We start from the raw sequence: 22024 nt of genomic DNA on the forward strand, positions 1-22024 counted from the left end.
TGGCACTGAGGACTTAGTGCTGGGGGATAGATGTCTCTCCCTGCTCTGGGCCAGCACTCTTAGCTCTGATAACTTAACCTTTGGTGTCTGTCCTGCCTGAAGGGGTGTGGCTGGCTGAGAGAGATGATGAGATCCTGCAGGCTCAAGTCAGCTGAGCCCCTGTGGTTAGTTCTAGGGCCCCTTCTGCGGCTTACCTGCTGGAAGAGGCCTGGGCCCAGAGCTTTCCCATGAGTCCCTTCTGGCCAGAGCTTACTTGCCCTGTCTGTCTACAGTTAGCTCCACCCACCACAAGGTCTGGCCTGGCCTATGCCCAGAGTTGCTGAGGGCAGCAATTAGGACCGACCCCCTCAACTCATCTCAGCCTGCTGAGATCTTTTTCTACCCTTCCTTGCTTGAATAAAGTTGTATTCCTACCTACAAAGTCTGGCTGCTTCCTTCTAGCCTTCAGGGGATCCCCTTGGTTGACAAGCACTAGAGTGGAAGGGCCTGCCTCTCAGGGGGCCAGGTTGTCATCTGCCCACAGCACTGATTACAGGCCCTCCCTACTGAATGGCCTCCTAACTAGCCCCTCAGTGTCTCCAGCATAATTAGCCCCCTGGTTCCCAAACCCAAACAGTTGTCTCGTCTGTGATGAATGCCTGGGTTGGAGTCGAGGAGGAGGGCAGGAGGAGAGAGGCCTAGCCTGGGCGGATCTCAGGTCAGCAGTTAACTCTGTACTGCAGACCCAGACACACGTGTGGAGAAGCTGGATTGCGCTATGCTTTGGGTGGTCGCCTAGGGGCCTAGGACGACAGGGGAGAGGCCAGGGGAAGTCTCTGCAGTTGGCTGAGATCTCCCATGGCACTTTCCGGTACCTGCTGAAGCAGGAGACAGGAAGGAGAGATTAGAAGGTGCAGGGGGAGTGTGAGAGGGCTTGGGGTGTGCAGGCGCGCTATGCGATGCTAGGAGGGGCTCAGAACCAGATTCTGGCAGCACGCTTCTCTCCCAACTTTTGTGCAGGGCAGGGAGTTGCCAGAGGTTCCTGGATGTAGGCATCCACAGGCCTCAAAGTTGGGGTGCCCACACTGAAAGCACCTTTTAGGTAAGCTCTGCCTGGAGGAAGACCAACCAATGCCCAGATGCCCATTAGAAATCTCTACAGGGCCAGGCTGTGGTGACGCACGCCTTTAATCCCAGCACTCAGGAGGCAGAGGCAGGCGGATCGCTGTGAGTTCAAGGCCAGCCTGGTCTACAAAGTTAGTCCAGGACAGCCAAGGCTACACAGAGAAACCCTGTCTCAAAACACCAAAAAAAAAAAAAAAAAAAAGAAATCTCCATAGGGAAGGGACTGGCTGTCCCACACATGGAGGCCATTGCAAGCCCCATAGCTCCTTCTCTCCTTAGGACTAAGAGTCCCCAAGGAGAGTACACAAGGCTTGACCTCGCCAGCTGGCACTGTGGGCTCCTCCATGCACACCCTTTCATATCTATGTTCTGGTTCCAGGCCTCATTTCATCCACACCCCTGCCCTTGGGGTCCAGGATCCTGATTCTCCCACTCCGCCCTCCTGGCAGCCGAAGCCTCCGCTCTCTCCTTCCTGTACACTAATAACAAGGTCCTCCTGTCTCACTTGCCAGCTGACAGGCAGAGCCCAGCATGTTGGCAACCCAGCAGGCAAAGCCTGGCCCTCTAATGGGACAAGACATCCTGTGCCCTCCTCTCTCCAGGCCCTTGGGGTACCACTGCGTGGGTGAACACCCAAGGACAGAGCTAACAGAGCTCTGCCTTGTACAGGCGCCCCATCCTGTCCCCTCAAAAGCCTATGGCCCTCTACAGTTTTCCCAGCTGGCCACTGATGCTAATAGCCCTAAGACACAGGGGTGAGGATGTCAGTCAGACAGAAGTGAGGACTTCCCTAAGATGGTGTATAACAGGACCAACAGTGTGGTTGTCATTTTGCTAACCACACAGTACAGGCTCTGGGAACACTGACAACATATAACATAGCTCTTTGCACAGGAGGTTTTTTAGCAGCTCCTGAGCACAGGCCATGTCCAGGTGAAATTGTCTCAGGAGACAGATAGAGGTCAGGCTGCTCTGAGTGGCCAGTGTTGGGGGAAGGGCTGTTCTGGTGTGTGTGTGTGTGTGTGTGTGTGGAAACAGCAATACCTAGGACAGAAGAGACCCGGGGCAGTGGAAGACAGAAGGCAGGCAGAGTGGTGGGAAGGTGACAGGGAGGAGAAATGGCCTTGGGGAGGTCGCAGAAACCCTTAGCAGGGGGACAAAGTCCTCAGCAAGAAGCTGGGAAGCATGGACTTTCAGAAGAGCTTCTGAAAGGTTATTTATGCACAGGTGCCACTGCCAGCACTTCCGTTTCTTGAGAACTGGCTGAGCAGAAACAGGCCGGACTGTACAAGAACAGCAAAGTGAACTCCTCTTGGGAGCGGTGTGGGAGACAGGAGCACAGGACGGCAGCTGTCCCAGGGCTGCCTGCAAGCATCTGGATGTGCCAATGAGAATCAAGCAAGAACTGATTGTCTGAGCAGGAGCCTTGGGACAGTGTGCTTGGGACCCAGGAGAGAGGACAAAGTAGGGACAAGGGCTAGAATCTCAGCAGAGCATAGATAGAGTGAGGAGAGACCCACAGAGACCCTGGCCACGCCCAAAAGGCTGACTGAAATAGTCCAAGGAGGACAAAAATGGGCTAAGGCCTCTCCGCTTCAAGGCAGCAAGGGCTGGTTGGTGCCTGGAAGTCCCTTGAGTACAGATGACTGAGTGACAACAGAACACACTTTTGAGGGTGGGGTCCCCACAGAAGTGGGGAGGGGGGACGAGAGAAGAAACATTCCCCAACATATACACAGCATGAGACAGTGGGAGGTTATCCTGGGGCCTCCTCTGGTAAATATAGCTTCTGAGCTAGCTGGAGACAGGCTGGGGCTGGGGGGGGGGTGAGAGGGGGCTGTGCAGTGGAGGTGGCTTCCTCAGTTTGTTTGGGGCACTTCCTTATAAGGCTGAGCAGGCTGAGGCGCCTCCAAGGGTGAGGTCAGGGGCAGAGGCTCCCTCCAGCCCAGCTTGATGCTGTCCTCTGTAGCTGCCAGAGTCTCAAAGGAAATCAAAGTCCAGGCTTTGTGCTACAGCCAAAGGCCCTCCCTAACCCTGAGTGTGGCCTCTTCAAGCACTTCCTCTGCCTTCCCGCTATGGGCACCCATTTCTAGGTGGGACTCTCAGAAGGCCATCTTCTGCTCTCGCTCCTCCATTACCTGGAGCCTGGGCTTCCAGTAAGATACCGGGTGAATGGGATCCTCCCTTGAGACTCCAAGCAGTTCTGACACGGATGACATCACCTTCGACCCCGAGTGCTCAGCCTCTGGGTCAAAGAAATAGGACTCATTCATTGTCTGAAGGAACCCGCCCCCCCCCCCTTCAGTCTCCATTCTGCCCACAGCCCACACCCCAGCCTCTCCCTGGGACGCCAGCTGTTGCCACTTGACCTGTGCTGTTGCAGCTGCTGTCAGCCATGCCATCCTCTCTGGTGGGGGGCAGGGGGATGGGACGAAGGAATGTGATTTCATTTAGTCTGGAATGTGCTGTCCATACTCCCCATAGAAGGGGAGCCCACCTAGCCCAGGAAACCCAAGAAGACTCTGGCTTAAGGAGAGGCCCCAAGTTTTTATCGTATGCCATCCCACGTCTCAGGGGAGGGCTAAATTCTGGGATAGGCACAGCAGCAGGGTGGTTGGAAGTTAGGCTTGAGTCCTCCTTGGAGGAGGGAGAAGAGTGATTTCTCCTTGGTTCAGGAGTGAGAAAAGGTTGCGAGCGTCTGTCCCTGAGCCCACAAGGCCGCCTTAGGACCACACTAGAGCCATGGACTCTGCCTGGGTCAGGGGCAGAGGAGAAGTGGAGTGAAGCCCCCAGTTTACTTTGGCAGGCAGTGGAACCCGTGTTTCCTCTTCTAGCTTCCCTGAGCCCTGAGCCCTGAGCCCCCTCACCTCACCTTCTAATTCAACACCCATACACCCAGCATCTGCACCCTCTAGTTTCTGCCCTCTCCAGACCCAGTGCCTAGGGCCTCCTATGTCAATGCCACTTTTTTTGTTTTGTTTTGTTTTGGAGACAGGGTTTCTTTCTTTCTTTCTTTTAAAGATTTATTTATTATGTATGTAGTACACATCAGATCTCATTATAGATGCCGGTGAGCCACCATGTGGTTGCTGGGAATTGAACTCAGGACCTCTGGAAGAGCAGTCAGTGCTCTTAACCACTGAGCCATCTCTCCAGCCCCAAGACAGGGTTTCTTTATGTTATCTTGGCTGTCCTGGACTCACTTTGTAGACCAGGCTGGCCTCGAACTCACAGCAATCCGTCTGCCTCTGCCTCCCGAGTGCTGGGAGTCAATGCCACTTTTGTAATCTAACTGTCATTCTGTATGTCTTGTCCCCAAAGGATGGAGCTCAGGTGACTGAACCCCAGATCCTAGTACCCCCTTCTTCCCTCTCAGAGTCTCCTCCTTCAGCCATGAACTTCCCTTCCCGGCTCCATCCTGCCCCCCCCCCACCCTTATGACTCAGCTGTGGCTCCATAAATAAACTGAGGCAGGTGCCAGGAGGCCTCTGTCGAGGAACCCCCCTTCCCTGCAGCTGTGGCCTCACTCAGCTGTTCACAATCCGCTGGCCCTGGGCCTCAGGATGGGGTGGGGGCTCCCCAGGAGACTGCTTAGCCCTGGATTCCTTCTCGTTTCTCTGGGGCCCTATGTTCCCACTAATAGAAGCCTCACTAGGGGCACACAGAGATGCAGGGATCCCTTTAAAACTCCCCTGTCTCTTACCTGTTTTCCCTCCTCCCTAGCCCTCCAAAATTAATTACTCTGTCTCTCCAGGATTCCTCTCAGTTCCAGGCACCTTAGAGGGAACTTCAGCTGACTCTAGTGGGGGAAACTGAGGCACAGAGTGATGCATCTCATCAATGATGTAGTGTCTCCAGATGCTACTTGGGGGTTCAGCAGAACAGGGAGCTTTGGGTTTCTTTACATACGGTATTAAACAGGAGTAGCTTTTTGTTTTGTTTTTTATCGAGACAGGGTTTCTCTGTGTGTAGCCTTGGCAGGCCTGGCCTTGAACTCAAAGACATCACCTGCCTCTGCCTCTCAAGTGCTGGGATTAAAGACGTGAGCCATCATGCCTGGCTCTAGGAGTAGCATTTAATTCCAGCCTTAAGTGGTCGGCAGCCCGTTTCTCTGTGGTCAATCCACTTAAATGCCAAGCCATCTGGTAGTCAGAGCCTGATGGTCCTCCCATTTAGCCCATCACCAGAGCCATTGGCTTAGTAGGACAGTGTCCCCACATCGTATCTACTTCCCTTTCCCAGCCTTTCCTCATGCTCTGTCCCTGAAATTTTTTTAGTTCTTCTGCCCAGGAGGAAGCTAGTTATCTTACAACAACCGAAATCGAAGGCCCTCCATCTGGGGAAGGGAAAACCACTTGCATCATGCTCTGAGAGATGGGGGGGCGGGGGGTGGCCCGGCACCTGAGCGGGCACCCTGGGCCAGCATCTGACTACAGTGCCTGAAAAAGATCTCTGACAGGCGGTGCATTTTTAGAAGTCTTCGGGAACTGCTAAGTCACTGTGCACACCAGAACAATGGGACCTTTTCTCTCCCCCTTCAGGGGTCAAGCCCACAGACAGGGCCTCTGGGCCGGGACAAAGGCCCCCAGTAAGGTCGGGGCAAGTGCTGTGGGAGGCAGGGGTATGGTGAAGAACTGGGAGGGAGGTGGAATGTGTCACAGCACCCAGAGGCAGCAGGAACCTGGCAGAAGGCCAATCACAGGCTCCCAAGCCCCTGCCTATTGCCCAGGGTGGGTCTTTCTTTTCTGATACCTTCCAAGTGTCCCTCCAGAGGGGGGAGCATGACACCCTGTTGGGAACCCCACTGTACTCATGTGTGGAGGAGGCTGAGAGCTGGGCCACACACTCGGTGTCCTGACAGTGTGGTGGCAGCAGTGGGCAATGGTGGCTAGAGGTGTGGCCTTTCTCCCTCTCTCCAACAGAGATGTATGCTGGTGCTCCATATGTGACCTCTTCTGAAGCAATGGCTAGCTACCTTCTGGTCAGGCTATCCCAGGACACCCCTCCTTCCCCCCCTGCTCCAGGAAGCCCAACCAAGCCAGGGGAGGCTTCCTGTTTGCTGCCCTGCCACAGCAGGTGGTGGAGGACCTGGGCCAGTGGCCCAGGGTGCCACAAATCCAGCATGCTACCCAGACTTTGCTTCTGTGAGTTCGGAACGCAGAGGACAGATGCTGCCTCCTCCCTAGCCTGCCGATATAAAGCAGGGTCCACGCCTCTTCCCTATAGATCCTTAAGAACCTGTTGCATTCTCTGACCATTCTGGGTTGGCTGTTTGGGCAGGCAAAGCCCAGGCCTGGAGGAAGGAAGGTGAGTGTGGAGGTGGTGAGGTCTGGGAAATCGGTGCTTTCTTGTGCTTTCTTAGGGAAGAAAGGCCGGGAGAGCCTCCTATCCTCAGGACTACCTTCCCAAAGCCTCCATCTAGGACTCCGTGTTCTGAGTCTGCCTCCGTGCTATTTGGTTGTTTTCCAGGCCGGCTGGCTTTTAGAAAAAGGATCAAAGAATCGCCAGGTGGGGTTAATGGGCGCAAGGTGTGCGTCCACGTGACACTCAAGGCTCAGTGAGCCAGGTGTGAGGCTCTGCAGCCATAATTTGCCTTCAGCAGGAAAACACTCCAGCCAATACAAGGCTGCAGTGATGAGTCTAAGGAGTTCTGGCTGGTTCAGGCACACACAGGTCATCCACTTCCTAGCTTGCAGTGACCTCATCACTTCAGCCTCCGCTGACTCAGCCCGGCCCGACCCGGTCTGGTCTGCCGGAAGTCCTGCTCTCCCCGCACCTAACTGCCCAGCACACCTACCAGTTCCTGTATGTCAGAAAGACCGTGACGCCCCCTGGTGGCCTCCCTGGCCCTTCTCTCGTCCGCGTCTACCTTGCCCGCTTAAGAGCCACATAAGTGTATCCGCAGCGCCCTCTACTGGTTACAGCCTGAGACCCTTGGAGTGGCGGAGTGGTGGAGGACCGGTCCTTCTGGGTTTGTTTGGGTTTTTGTTGTTGTTGTTGTTTTGTTTTGTTTTTTCAAGACAAGGTTTCTCTGTGTAGCCTTGGCTGTCCTAGACTCACTTTGTCGACCAAGCTGGCCTCGAACTCACTGCTTCTGCTGGGATTAAAGGCATGCCCCACCACTGCCCCCGCTTGGCTTGTTTTTTTAATTTGCCTGCCTGCCGTGCTTCTCAGTCAGTCGCTGCTCAGGCTTCCCTTCAGGACTCTGGGAAGCTCAAAATGAAGACACCAGGGGCCCCCTTTCCCCAACCCGACCCTTCATTCGGCTGGTGTCCCTATACGGCAGTGATGATTCCTCAATCGGTTGGGGCAACTTCTTGGTGACTTCTCTGACCTTTCGCAAGCTACTTACACCTACCTTCGGAGGCTCTGTCCAACACTGATACAATGTCCACACGCACACAGAAGCGTCAAACTTGCTTGGGCTCAAACGACTTTATTTCCATCTGGTTTTGCTGGCACTCTGCCCTGCAAACCCTTTGAAAATCAAGAATGAGTAGCACAGTGTCCCCTAAAGAAATTGAGGGACAAGGAGGCAGCTGGCATGAGAAGGCAACTGAGGCACTTAGGGACTTACCCGTTGTCCTGGGTGTAAAACCTGAGGCCCACGTATGGGGGATGGGGGTGGGGCAAAAGGCTGGGCGGAGCCACCCAAGTGTTTTCCAGAAACCCCTGGGGGGGGGGGGCACCGTCCTCTGAATTCCATCCCGCCCTCTTCATGTGATCCCCAGTCATGGGAAGAGCACAGACAGTTGAAGTGAGAGGGCCAAACTGGGGGCAGCAGTGTTCCAGGCCTGCTCCCTAGAGACTGGAGGGAGGTGTCAACAGTGCTTTCCTGGGCCTCGGTGGCGGGAGCTGTCCCAGTGGTCTTTCTGGGGTGTCCAATGAGCGCTGAGCACGACGGGCCTAAGGAAGACACACCTTCTCATCCTCCGCACTGCACTCCTTAGTTTCCACAGTAACCTGGGTCCTTGCTACTTAACCCCTGTCCCCTTAGGGGCCCAAGTGTGGTTGCAGAATGGCACATAAGGTCTCCAGAGCCCCAGCCCACTTCCTTCTATTAGCCTCAGAGAGAGGCAGTGGTCCGGTAGCTCCAAGCTCACACAGGCAGTGAATGACAGGCAGAATGGGTCTTGAGCCCTGGGCTTCCAAACAGCTGGTGGCCCCCACTTATTTCCTCCCATCACTCACAGGCCTTCGGGGCACACAGGAAATCTGAGGGGCCTCCCAAAGCCCATTCTCCTGGCAGCGGATCATCGGCAGGTTGCGCTGGGCCAGCCCCTCTCGGCACCGGTATCGAAGCACAGTATCCACCGCATAGCGCAGCCGAGGGCGACCAAATATTTGAGCCAGGGGCAGCTGTGGTGGAGGCCCACAGGACACTGCAAGGAGCACACAATTAGAAACTGGGGGGCCTGGCTTTGTGGGGGTGATGGTTCCCCAGAAACTTGGTTGAGTGGAAAGGAGTGGCCACAACTGACCAAAAAAAAAAAGTCAGGGGTTCTGAGTAGACCAATGTAATGTACCCTCCCACAGTGTGGGGTGCACCCCGACAGGCTCTTCTGGGTAGCTTTGCGTCTCATAAGTGGCAGTCCCAGCCACCCTTCCCCCTTGGCAGCCCTCACCAAGCCCCATCTTGCAGGTGTAGGATAGGTGATAGTTGCAGGGCACATCGCTCCACTGTCCCTGGTCATGCCACACCATGACCACACAGTTCTCCCCAGACAGGAAGTAGCTGTCAGGCTGCCCAGGGTTCCAGTTTTCATAGAGCTGGGAAGGGGGAGTGGAGGAGGAGGTGGTAAGCTTAAACCCAGGAGTACTGCCCGAAGAGGACTGGAAGGGGGAGCTTGGGGGTGTCCCAGGATATGGAAGGGCAGGGGTCTGATGGCTGGGGCAGGGAGGGGGCGGAAATAAGAGGACAGGGGCTTTGCAGGAAGGAGACAAGAGCCAGAGAGGAGCCAGCACAAAGGAAGAAGGGGTCCAGGGGAAATAGGCAGAGAGGGAGGAAGAGACAGTGAGTGTTACTGAGGGCAGAAAGGCTTCCAGGAAGTGACTCCAATGCAGTAAGAGTCCTCACCAGAGGGGTGCCATCTGACCACAAGAAGTCACCCTCGATGGTCCTGTCATTGAGCCCAATCCACTGGTATTCCCGGTAGCGATCTAAGGAGAAAAGCCAGAGGTGCAGTGAGCTGTAAGCAGTAAGCCCTGTGTTCCTGGGCCAGTGACTGACCTTTTGGGGAGTCCATCCAAAAAAATCTACTCCCCAAATCTTGCTGGCTTGTGGCTGCTGGCTCAGGAACAGGCTCCTCTGCTAAGGACGGACTGTATTCATGCGCCGTGTCTTACCTCTCCCCCCCGCTCCCCCATCTCTCTGTTTCTGTCTCTTCCCACCAGTTAAGAAATTTATATTTAATATAATAAAGGCTCCCCCTAAGTTATTTTCTTTTGCAGTGTCGTCAGAGGCCAGAGGGCATCAGATTCCCAGAAACTGGAGTTAGAGATGGTTGTGAGCTGTCATGTGGCTGCTGGGCATTGAACCCTGGGTGCTTCAGAAAGGCAGCCAGTGCTCTTAACTGATGGGCCATCTCTCTAGCCTGTCTCCCTACTTTCCTGAGTAACCTCCACACCGCCGTGAATGCCAGGGCATGCAGGTGGAGAATAGCACTTGGGAGTGGGGAAAAGAGGAACAAACCTTGCTACCACAGAGTTAGGGAGGCAGATGTCCCTGGGGAAATGGCAGCCCAGCAGCCTAGGCAGCCCTGCAAATGTAGAAGCCCAATCACCCCACAGCAGGCCTCCCGGTGAGGCAAAAGGAGCGAGGGAAGGGAAAGAGGGATGGGTGAGAGAGAGAGGAGGAGGGAGAAAGGAGTTTACAAAGCCGGGGGGGGGGGGGGGGGGAGGAAAGAGTGAATGCGTGAGGACTGGGTTTGGCATGGAACATGCGTAGGAAGCCCGGCTCCACACACCGTTGATGAAGTCCTGCTCCTCAGGGGTACAGATACTGGCCAGATGGGCACCTAGTGATCGGCACTGGCTTTCGGCCTCCTCCCAATTCCTTCGTGTGGAAAAGTGCTTGTAGCAGGCACCCTGGAAGGCCTCCCAGCCAGGGTGGCAGAAGTGGAGGCCTGGATGGAGCACAAGGGAGGGAGTGTCTTAGGCTGTTTGGTCTCAGATTGGCCTCTTCAGTTGGCTGGCTAGCAGTGGGAGGGGAGGGGTCAGAGCCACTCTAGTGCAGCCAGGAGCCCTGAGCCTGGAAGGCTCTTGGCCAGTGGCTAGGTCAGCTGGCTCTCCAGCCTTGGCCTGTGCAGTCCCCCATGCTAGAGCAGACGGTACCCTCCTCCCTGCTAGGGACACAGAATGATGGCAGCAAGGTTCAGACCAGATATGTAACTTGCTTGAACGGGCAATTCACTCACAGCAAGGCCCAAACCAGCGACCTCCCTCCACCTCAGGAACTAGTATAGTGGGGTAAGGTCCAGGCATTAGTGCTGCCCCCATGCCCCTCAACACACTCACCAACATCGCACAGGTCCCCCCCATAGCCTGGCAAACATAGGCATCGGAAACCCTCCTCCTCCTCCAAGCATGCCCCGCCATTGTGGCAGGGGCTGGGGATACAGTCACCTGACAGGGGAGAGAAGTGAGGTGGAGGAGCGTGAGGGGTGAGCTGTGCAGACCGAGCTCTCCCAGAGAGGGTCCCCCATCACCCAGCCCAGTCACCAGGTAGGTAACAGTTCTGCCCAGAGCTGACCCTTGCTACCCTGCCTATCCCTGAGTTCTGAGCTCTCCTCACTCTTACCCACCTCCCAGCTCATCCCTGGCTCATGCTTCCCACCAGTGTGATGAGACCTGAGCAGCCGAATCATTGATCATTGATGGATGATGAGACCTGAACTCCTGCCAGTCTTAGGCTGGGCCACTCGCCTTCTCCAACCTTCTCTCTGGGCCCTGCCTAGGTGCTGGGGGGAGCTGTCAGCATCTACTTCATTCCGGTCTAGATGACCAGAGAAAATGGCGTCTTTAGCCAACGGAGCAAACCAGGTCCCTCGGAACCACTCCCCACCAGCATCAGCCAAGAACAAGGCCACAGGGCCTACAGGACTTCATGCTGGCCTCAGCAGGGGACAGGGGAAGGAGAAGCTGGGCCTGACTTAATTTGCTATATTAGGGAAATTGGTCAAGCAGCTTCCCAAACATCCCTCCTCACTTCTCCCTCACACAACAGTTCCCCAAATAAGGTGACGTTTGGCAGCGTTTGGTGAGATGAGGTGAGAGCCTACTTCCTGCTTCTCAGGTCTCCTCTCCTTCCTGGGCAGCCCTCTAACCCTAGGGGACAGACTCTTAAGCTAGGTCCTTGGTCCCCATGCCCTGTAGGCCATAAGTCCCCACCTGGCTGTGGGCCTGGACCTTGGCTGGGCAGTGTGGGGTGAAGGGCCTTACTTTGGCTTTTGATTTCTCCTTTCCTACCCCCACAGAGCCAGAAAGTATTTCCTTTCCACCTCCTCATAGTAGGCTAGAGGGCCTCTGGGTCCCGCTACAGGTTGGCTGACACTTCGGTGGCCCCTAGGGGGTGCCCCCTTTCCCACTATGCCGCTGACTCCAAAGCCAGTGGGCCAAATGGCACCAGCTCGAAGGGAGTGAGCTGATGGTGATGTAGGGGTGCTGCTCTGTGTGAACCCCGGGAGGGCCTCAGCCTCCCCTGAGCATTTCCGACAGGAACCTTAGGCTTCTGGGACAGAAGGCTCCTCCTCTCAGATGGTGGAAGCCAGTTCCTTTCCTTCCACCCACCCCACCTTGCTCCGCAATAGACAGATCCTCTGGGGGGAGGGGAGGGGGGAATCAAAGAGCATGAAACCATTTCTTCTGGGGCTGGGGGTCATTAGTGCAGGTTAGTGCAGAAGGGGGACACTGGACACAGGGGTAGCAGTGCTGTCTCTTGCTGGATGCACGGAGGAAGATGATAAACTTAAGCCTTGGGAAGCCAGAGAACTGGCTCCAAACAGGAACTACCCGGGTAGGTCACACACACCACACCCTGGCTGTGTGGGTTTCTTCTCTAGGTGACAGTGGATTTTCTTGGGTGATATGTGCAGTCAAGTCTCGGGTCAAAGGGGTAGTGTAGATGACCCAAGGAGGGACAGAGGGGACAGTGAGGGGCTGCTACCCTGCTGGGTGTTGGCTGAAGGAAAAGTGGTAAAGAGACACATGAAGAGACACAGAGAGAAGGAGAGGGCACACAGAACTGGAGGGTCCTGATTTAGACTCAGCACCGAGCAGAGAAGACAACTGGAAATGGGTAGGGCGTCAATGGCTGGCTACAAAGCAGTTTAATATAGATTTATTTCCAAGGCTTGTTTTCCATGAAACAGTAAAAAAAAAAAAAAAAAAAAAAAAAAAAAAAATACTTCACAGAAGTAGTGGCTTTAAGGCTCTTTGGGGTGAGTATTCTGGTCCCCAGAGGTGATGGGCAGGTATGGTCTCTCAGGGTTCCCTGGAATCGCTGGGAGGTGGTTAAAGAGATGGGACAAAGGGCACAGGGAGGGAGCAGCAGCGGGTGATAGGCCTTCCTTCAAAGGGTGGGATGGGTGGTGGGGCCACCAGGAAGAGGCATGAGGGCATTCTGTGTGGCTGGTGAGATGCGAGCTACAGCAGAGGGCCCAAGGGTCGGTGATGATGGGGCTGGGGTAGGAGAGAGGAACAGAGAACCGGGACAGAAGCGACAAGATGGGACACCCAATATTGGAGATCCACAGGGAGAGAAAGGCAGGAAAATGAGGGGCCGGGAGAAAGTAGATTAAAGGCCTATGTGTCAGGTGACCCAGAGCTGGAGGAGAAGAAAAGGGAGAAAAAGGAGCATTGAGCCTTCAGCAGAATTACCTGATGAGGGGGCCACAGCCGCTCCACCTCGGCTGGCACTGTCGGTGGGCAGTACTGGCTGGGCCTGCACTGAGGTCCCTGCCAGAATGGTTCTTCCAGACTTCTCTTCTGAGGGGGTCTCCAGATCCCTGGTACCCTCGGGGGCCCACGTAGCTGGAAGTAGGGAAGGGCCATCTTCCAAGCTGGAGCTCCCTGCCTCCTCACTCTCTCGAGGAACTCCAGAGAGCTCAGGGCTCCCAGTTTCCCCCCTTATTTCTCTTGCACCGTCTGGAGTGGATGTGAGGCTCCCCTCCCTAGGGGGGAGCAAAGTCTCTGCTGGTGGTCCATGGACCCTTGGAGGCCTGGGAGAAGGCGATGCACCCAGCGGCAGAACTGCCCTGGCTGGTGGGGACACCTGGGAGAGTGAATGCTCTGTTTCCAAGCCAGTGGGGAGAGGGCTGCTGAGCTCCCTGGGCCACACCCACAAGTCCTCCTGCTCCTTCCCTTCCTCCAGAGTCTCTGTGTCTTTGAATCTTTCGTCTTCCTCCGGGGCTGCGCCTTCCTCTTCTGAGGACCCGGTAGGCGGTGCAAGGGATTGGGTTTCCGAGTCTGACCACAGCAAAACAGTTCAGCACCAGGGACAGCGCCCCCAGAACCAAACTGGGGGAGGTGGGGGGTGGGGGGGGCAAGGGGGCGAGGGAGGGGAGGGTGCTCTAAGTGTGTTTCCCGTCGGGAAGAACTCTGACCCTGGGCTATATTGTGAAGCGATATGCTGAAGGGCTCTGCGGGCTGCCTCTAGCTCAGGCAGACAAGGTGGTTGCATCTCCCTCTGCCAGTATATACCAACATTTCCTAACCTGTCTTGGGTAGGTAAGGAGTATGCTTCCTTCCTAGAGAGCACACTCTAAGCGCAAGCTTCTCTACCTGCAGAGAATTAGGGCTAGGATTTACTTGAAAACCAAACTAGGGAGACTGAAAGAAGAGATACCTTGCCTTATGGAGCTGCTGAGAAAGGCCAAGCCAGAATCATGCCAGCCATGACCCCAGCGTCCACCTGGGCTTACCCTCCTGCCCCCAACTTCTCTCAGGTGGTGAGACCCCAAGGCAAGGAGTTAGAGTTACCTAGAAGAGTCCTAGGGGCCTCTGCTGGGTCTTCTGGGGTGGAGCTTCCTCCTCCGCCATCCTCCATGACGGGGATGGAGTAGATGGCCCCACGAGACTCGCTCTCCATAGCTTCCTGAGGCAACCGCAGTTCCTCCAGCTTTTCTGTCACTGTGACAATGGCCTCGAGTCCATCAGAGGCCGGGCTGGAGGCCTCAGAGAAGGCAGAGGGGTGGGCAGAGTCTGTGGCGAGAGGAAAAGGCCAATGGAAAGCTACACAGGCAGCGGGGTCCTCCCAGGACATGGCCTGCGTGTGAAGGTCTAGGCAGTCCTCCACAGGCCCTGGGAATGTACTTTATCCTCCCACGGCTCCCCACAGGGAGCCCACGAGCGCCCTGGAACCTTATCACTCATCCCTCAAGTACTGATGGAGTGCCTGTTAGTTTTAGGCCAAGCATTCTCTGGGGATGGTATAGAGAATGGGAGGGAAGCCCCATCCTGAAGAAAACAGACATAGGCAATAAACACATTAGATACACAATAGAGCCGGGTGTGATGGTGTATGCCTGTAATCCCAGCACTTGGGAGGCACAGGCAGGCGGATCGCTGTGAGTTCAAGGCCAGCCTGGTCTACAAAGTGAGTCCAGGGCACCCAAGGCTACTAACACAGAGAGACCCTGTTTCGAAACCCCCCCACCCCCAAAAAGTAATTAGATACACAATAGAAAGAGCACCTGAGAATTTTAAAGTCAAAGTGGGGCTTGTTTTTCTTCAGGGGGGGTCTAGAAAGGCCGAGTGAATTGTTCTCTGAAGTGCGAACACAGAGTAGGTGGGTGGATGGAGCAGGCTCTGTGCCATGTAGTCTGGGTTTGGGTTGAGGAGGGTAGAGACTCTATCCCCCAGGCCCAGAACTCAATGATCACTGTCTGAGGAGCTTGGAGCTCAGCTAAGGCAATGGGAAAGGGAAGGGACCAGTGGCTCTGGGATTAATGACCTCATCTTCTGAGGGGAGGGAACACAGAGCGGAGAGTCAATGACTCCAAAGTAGAACTGGGCTAAGAGCAGCCCAGAGGGCTGTCTCCAGCCAGAACAGAGAGGACTGCATATCCCTGGCCCCTCAACCTGTTCCAAGGAGGCTTGCTCCAGCCCACCCCAGACCAGCACACTGTATCTGTTCTCCATCTCCCCTCCCCGGCACTCCACGCTGGTGCCTCTTACAGCTTCTTTCAGGACCAAGTGCTTGGCTCAGAAGCTGCACCCAGCCAGCTTCTGGGTACCATCCTCTGCTCATTCACTATTACTCAGTGTTGAAAGACATGACACCTGTGAGCTGTAGGATCTGGAATGCTTTAAGGAGCTCCCAGATGCGTTTGGCTCACTGAAGAACGGAACAGTTGGTTCACGGGAGTGAGCGAGTGTCAGCCACCTCTGCAGACCAGTATGCCGACAGACACAGGATTCGAGGCAACTTTGAAGGTGGCAGGAGCTAGAACAGACTACTGAGGGGGAGGCAGGCGAAGTGACGCAGAGGCTGCAGGAAAGATGTCCAGACCCTAGATGACAAGCTGGGCACCATTCAAGGCCCCTGGGGGCCAATTACCAAAAAGATGGTGAGGGCGGAGGCTATAGACTTCCAGGCCCAGCTGCTTCTGAGGCCACTCACCTCGGAAGCAGTAGACATTGAAGCGGTTCTGCTTGCTGGGGAAGCCAGTCTGGTTGGGAAAGAGGAAAAGAGTCTTGACTCCCGGCAGGCCCCCGCCACAGCGTTGGCTGGGCGTGACGATGGGGTAGCGCACGCTGCCATCAGCCAGCCAGCCGGGGCTGCATCGGTCCAGGCCACCATTCCAGGCTGCATACAGCTGGCCTGTGCTGGCGATCTGTGCACCGCGTTCCAGACAGTAGTCCCGAGCCTCCTCCCACGTCAGCTTGCCAGGAGGGGCGCCTAGGAACAGTTCTCCTGAGTGAGAAGAGGAGCTGGGTCATCAGGCAGTTGGCAGTTTTTCCACCCCAGACTCTCTCTCTCTCTCTTTTTTTTAAAATGTGCATTAGTATGAATGTGTCAGATCCCTTGGGACTGGAGTTACAGACAGGTCTGAGCTGCCACGGGGGTGCTGGGAATTGAACTTGCATCCTTTGGAAGAGCAAACAGCGCTCTTAACCACTGAGCCATTTCTCCAGCCCCGGGGCCCCCCCCCCCCCCATCAACCCCACAGACTCTTAAAGGTTTCTAGGCAAGCTCATTCCTGACGTGGGGTCACTTTGCCGGCCTGATACTACCAAAGTCTGCATAAGACACAAGGTGAAGAACATGAGTGTTCAGAGGAGCCTGGCTCCAATCCCTCATTCTGTGGGGGGCTTGGCAGCACTGCAACCCCCTGCCCCTGGCTGTCAGATTTGCTCATGGCCTTGCCTCCGGCACAGTGGTTGGAGGAGCACACCCTGCCTATTCTGCCTGTCCCCTTATCGACACATGAGCTATGGTGGAGGCCTCAGAAGAAACCAAGGGCCAAGATGCAGAAGGCCACTCCTAATCACCATTTAGGTCTTCGGCGTAACAGTAGACATCGTAGAGGTCATCAGGACCCACCACTCCGTAGTTGCGTACTCCAGGGTAGCCGTCCATGTCTCCGTAGCAGGCCTCTCGTGGGTTCTGGATGGGGTACCTAAAAGGAAAGATGAGGCTAAGGACTGGTGTCTTCCTCTGGGGGCTGTCCCCTATCAACCCTACTGCTGTGTGACAAGTGGGGAGGGGAATGTCAGGATGCAGGAAAGTACGCCCCAGGCAGGGCCTCAACAATTTTCCCCAGGCCAATTTTCTTCCCAGAGACTGGGAGCCCTGGGGAACCTCGGTGGAGGGTTGGGGGCAGCAAGCACGTGACCAGGAGCCCCTGGTCCACACCCCCAGCCCACCTCACAGTCTGGTCGGACAGCCAGCCGGCATCACACTGCTCGTAGCCGCCGAGGTAAGCAGCATAGAGCTGTTCAGGGGTGGCGATTCGAGCACCTATGCGAGCACAGGCTTCCTGGGCTCCGGCAAAGGAGAAAGCATAGCGGGCAGAGCCCTCGCGGTAGAGGAAGACGACCCCTGAGGAGCAGAGAGGACTCCTGAGCCTGGGGACCATCAGCTCACTGATGACCTCTCCTCCCCTCCTGTTCACAAAAATAACGCAAAGCAGGGTTGTGTTCACTCTAAAGCTTGCGGAGTGTCCGCCTCCGCTCCGCTCCCTTCTTCCATTCAGCCTTCCATTCAGGCTTTGAGAAGCTGCCCCACACTCAGCTCCCTGCGGGGTCGTAGTCCGTTCCTCCCTCTCTCTAGGGACCTAAATTCCACGCTGTCCTCTCACCTTTGACCTTGACCTCCACTGCATCACTGCTGTCGTCGATACCGTGCTGGACCTCGCAGCGATAGACCCCGGAATCATTGGGCCGCAGCTCGCTCAATACTAGAGACACATCCGTGAGCGACGCGGGGTAGGCGGGCAGCGCCACGCGGAACCGGTAGGCTTCGTTTACCTTGACGCGCAGCCCGCGCGCCACCAGCACCTCCGACTCCCGGTCCCCAGACAGGAAGGTCCACTTGACTCGGGGAAAACCCTGCGTGACCCGGCGGCTAGGCAGCGGCCGCAGGTGGTGGACGTGGCACGGGATAGCCAGGGAGCCGCCCAGCACGCCCCGCAGCTGCGTGGCTCCGATGCGCACGCGGAAGGCTCGGTCCTCTGTGGACAGGGGTCAAAGCCGGCTGCAGCCCGGGACGCAGGACGCAGTGCGCCTGTGCGCGTGGCTCTAAGCCCCGCCCCCAGGACCAACCCGCCCCGCTCAGCATCCTGAGCCCTGCCCAGGGTCCTGAATCTGATCCTCCACCCTTAACCTCCTACCTTCTGTCCCTTTGCAGCCCTGACCCCAAGACTCCCCTACCTACCAGGGTCCCCAGCTCATCCTTATTCTGCAGTTGGCTCCAGCCCTTGCCCACATCGCTTCCACGTCTGTCTCCTCCCGGGTTCCCCGGGCTGGAAGCAGGTGGCTGGGGCTGACCTGAGACAGCCCTCTGGCCTGGGAGAGGATGTAGCAGAGAGGCAGTGGTCTTCTGGAGGGTTACTCACCTGAGCTGTCCTCTTTCAGGTCCTCAGCGAGGGCTGCAGGGGCCTGGGTCAGGACCAGAGCCGCCAGCAGGGACAGAAGCAGTGGGATCATGCTGCAAACTGATGGGAGAACTTGAGGAGGAAAGATGAAAGTCGTGGTGGTTAGACCGCGGGATGGACTTCCTCAGGTTATGTCACACCATACAGGCGACGCATACCAGAATCACTCTTAACTCTGTTTCTGATCACTATCTCTACAGCACCAAGAGGTGTCCCCAGCCAACTCACTGTGTGACCTAAGCCAAGGTCCTCACCGTCCTTGACCTTGTGTTTTCTTAATTGTAAAAAAAAAGGGGGGGCACCATCATTATCACCTTATGAATTTTGATGGAGCCAAGTGCCCTGAGTGATCAGTGTCTGTCTGTCTGTCTGTCTACCAGTCTAGTGGTCACGTATACATAGTTATCACTCTCTATTACCTACTTACCTACATGTCTACAATCTACAACAGAAATCACCCTGTGCATTTGCCAGCACCAGACACAAGTAGATGTCCAGTGAATGCACACAGTACATGTCCATCGATTGCACTGTGAAATCAGCTCTCTGTGCACTTGTATTCCAAATCTATGCATCCAACCAGCCACCTATCAAACATTCGGGGGGGGGGGGGGAGTTTGTAGTGAACACGTACAGTTTTTTGTTTGTTTGTTTTGCCTGTTTGTTTTTGGTCACTGTTCCTTAAACAGCATGTGTACATTTAGGAATTATAAGTCACCTAGAGATGGGTTGCTGGGTATGAAAGAGATGCGAATGTGAGATGCAAAGACATATTCTAAGTAAGAAGCTTGAGCACCTGCGGGTTCAGGGAGCCTCTGGGGGCTGGGAGCACAACTGTGTTCCACTTTCCCGCACCCCCAGGTGCCAACTCGGAGCTTCCTTCTCTCAAAATAAAGCTCCAGCTTTCCCCGCCTAAAGCCTTTCCTCTTCCAGCAGGGCCTCCTAGCTGGAACCAGTCACTGCAGTCTCTATTCCTGTTTCCTCCCCATCAAGACTTGTAAGGAAGTGTCCCTCGGTGCCCAACATTCTCTGCCCCCTCCATCCCTCCCACTATACTCCCAGCCATTCCCTTTTGCCTGGCACGGGCTTTCCCACCGGATCTCCTGGCTCAGAAGGCAGCTGGGACAAAGACCCTGTCCCTGCCAGTCTGGCCCCCATCCAGTTACTCCTCCCCCCACCCCTCTTTTGTAAAAGCCTACATCTTGGAGTGTACTGGAGAAGGGTACAGGGAGAGGCCACCCCCCCCCCCCCACGCCCTGGCCATCAGCTCTGGAAACAGTTTCTCTCTTAGGATCCCAGCGCACTTAACCTCACAGGCAAAGTGAGGCGGATGCCCAGAGAGGGCTAGGGCTAACTCTGGGCCACCAGCAGAGCCAAATCAGGAGCCAGAACCCTGGAAGGAAAGCTGCAGAGCTAATGAACACGGTCCTTAAGAGCCAGGCCAGACTTGGAAGAATCCAGGGACCCATGTCTGCATGGCTGGAGATGCAGCCGAGGTTAGTTAGGATGTCAGGCAACACTTACTACCGACCCTACTTATTCCCATTGGCTCGGTCTCCTACTCCTAGCCCCCACTCGCTCTGCCTTCATAGTCGCCTCTTGCAATTTCCTCCTCTCAGGTCCTCCTAGGCCAGACTCCCTTGCTAAGCACGGCGGCTGTATCTCGGGTTATCCCTGGGAAGCAGGAAGGGAGGCAGGTGCTGGGGCGTTCTGAGGAGGGGTGGCTGATGGAGAGAGGCCTGCTGCTCTCCGACAGGAGCAGGAACTACTCACATGGCCGCCCGGCCCCGTGGGCACCCTTTTACCCCGCCATGTTACAGGGTCAACAGGGTACTAGGGAGGTAGCCGGATGTCAGAGGATCCCACTGCCCTGGGACATGAATTTCCGACTCGAGTGGCCAAGAGTGGCTCCTGTTTCGAGCTCGGACGTTCTGAGATTTCCCGGAGAAAGACCGCGGTAGAGACGCGAGCTCAGCAGCCCTCTGCCTCCAGTCGGGGCATCCCCGGCCGCTCCGCAGTCTAAAAGCCCAGTGTCTCCTGAAGGCTGCGCGGTGGGGGCAGTGAGCTAGCAGCCGCGTGGCTCACGGCGCCCGCCGAGGCCCGCAAAGTGCACTGCGCGCCCACCCTCGGAGAGGAGCCGCTGTCCGCGCCCTCGGGTACGCAGTGGACCCCAGGAAGCAGTGGTGAGCGACCAAGTCGCTCACAGCAGCCAGGCCCGCGGCCAGTCCTCGTCCTCGCCCACGCTCGGATCTTCAGGCTCAGAGAGCCCAAGAAACTTGCCCAAGGTCACACAGCAAGTAAGCGGCTGGCCCGGCCAGGCCTCCTCACTCACCTTGCGAGGTCCTCTCCGCACACCGCGCGTCCCGCAGCTGCGGCCCAGACTGCGGCGCAATGCGCGGGCGCGAGCAGGGCTGGGCGCGCGGGACGCAGACGGGGGCGCCAGCCCGCCGGTCGCCGCACAAAACCCCCTTTCTTCCCACGCGCCCCGCCTTCTGCGCCGTCCCCGGCCCTTGCCACCCCCGCGGGGGGCTCTGCGCGGTCACGGGACCCGCTGCCTTCTCTCCGCGGGTTCCGGGCGACAGCGGCCAGAGCGAGGACAAGCGAAGTAGGACAAGGTTCCGCGGACGAGAGCCCAGGACTTGCAGCGGGGAGGGCAGAAGGGGCGGGGAGGGAGCGATGGAGGGCGCTGTGGCGACCGAAGAAGGCGAGTTAGAACAGGGAGGGACTTCTCATTGGTTAAAGGGAAGAGGACCTACTCAAACTTCGTAGCGCAGAGGATGGAGGGACGATGGGATCTTTGCCCTGGGAAAAAGGCCACTGCCGGGCGAAAATGGAAAGCCCTTTTCTGAGGCCAGAGAAAGTGCAGATGACCACAGCCACCCCCTTGAGGAAGCTTTGATTGGACTGTGGTTCCTCGGTGCCCCCTCTCCCTGCACAGAGGAGGAGCTGACTTTGCAGCTGTTGGCCAGGTGGAGGTTGGACCCCAGAACCATCGGTTAGGCAACCCAAGTCAAGAGAGTCTAGGTGCGTGAGTGCCAGTGGCACAGCAAGTGATGAGGCAGATATCACAGGATGCACAAACCGATGCGAAGAGTGAGAACCTGCTAGCCCTGGCTGGGCTGCCCAGTGTGGAGCCACGGGCCTGGGGGTTGGGCCTTGAGGACTTCCAGTTGCCCGCCCCCGCCCCCGCCCCCCCCCCCCCCCCCCCCCCCCCGCCACTTCGCGTGCTGCTTTCCCAGGCTCTCCATTTTTCTCCTCCTCTTCTCTCTCGCCTGAACTCTAGGCAAAGCCTTGGCACCAACTGAAGGCGCCTCAGCCAGATCCCTGGCCTCAAGTCTCGACGCCAGCAAGACCAGTGTGGGGATCTTGACCGTATCATTTCCAGATCACCCCCAATGCAGCCTGCCCACCTACTACACCTTAACCCCCAGCCCAGGGAATGTTGGGACAGTTTCCTAACCATGCCCCACCCCCATACTGTGGACTTAGTTCCAAAAAACGCCTTCAGAACCTCTAAAAAACAAACTCCCCTCCAACTCTACAAGTTTAAGGAGAGGGTTCCAGCTAATGCCGCCCACTGTAGGGACAGGACAGAAGGACCTTGGAACCCGGGGCAGAGTCACGCAGAGCCACAAATGCCAGGCAGTGGTGCCAGAAGAAAGGAGACAGAGTGAGGTTCCTGAAGGAGCTGGGCCAGAGGCCTTGTTTATTCATTCCTTAAGCTGTGAACCAAAAGCCAGCTATAGACCAGGGTCTGTTTGGGGTCCTAAGACTGGTGGACTCATCAGCTGGGAAAGGACTCTGAGGCTCTGGGGGACAGGTCT

The 22024-nt window shown here is 56.4% G+C and overlaps 1 protein-coding gene across 1 annotated transcript; it reads right to left on the reverse strand.

Annotated features, from left to right (window-relative positions):
• Positions 1-7527: 7527 nt before the first annotated feature.
• Bcan (brevican) lies at positions 7528-18378 on the reverse strand. Its single transcript, XM_051157436.1, has 13 exons — positions 18162-18378; positions 17406-17777; positions 16972-17146; positions 16597-16724; positions 15725-16018; positions 14083-14304; positions 12982-13569; positions 10621-10728; positions 10071-10229; positions 9182-9264; positions 8730-8874; positions 8296-8486; positions 7528-8010 (listed from the first exon to the last, which is right to left on the reverse strand). The coding sequence occupies exons 1-13, from the start codon at positions 18250-18252 to the stop codon at positions 7906-7908; spliced, it is 2661 nt and encodes an 886-aa protein (XP_051013393.1). The 5' UTR covers positions 18253-18378; the 3' UTR covers positions 7528-7905.
• Positions 18379-22024: the final 3646 nt, after the last annotated feature.

This window comes from Acomys russatus, chromosome 15, assembly GCF_903995435.1.
Source record: "Acomys russatus chromosome 15, mAcoRus1.1, whole genome shotgun sequence".
Classification (NCBI taxonomy): Eukaryota; Metazoa; Chordata; class Mammalia; order Rodentia; family Muridae; genus Acomys; species Acomys russatus.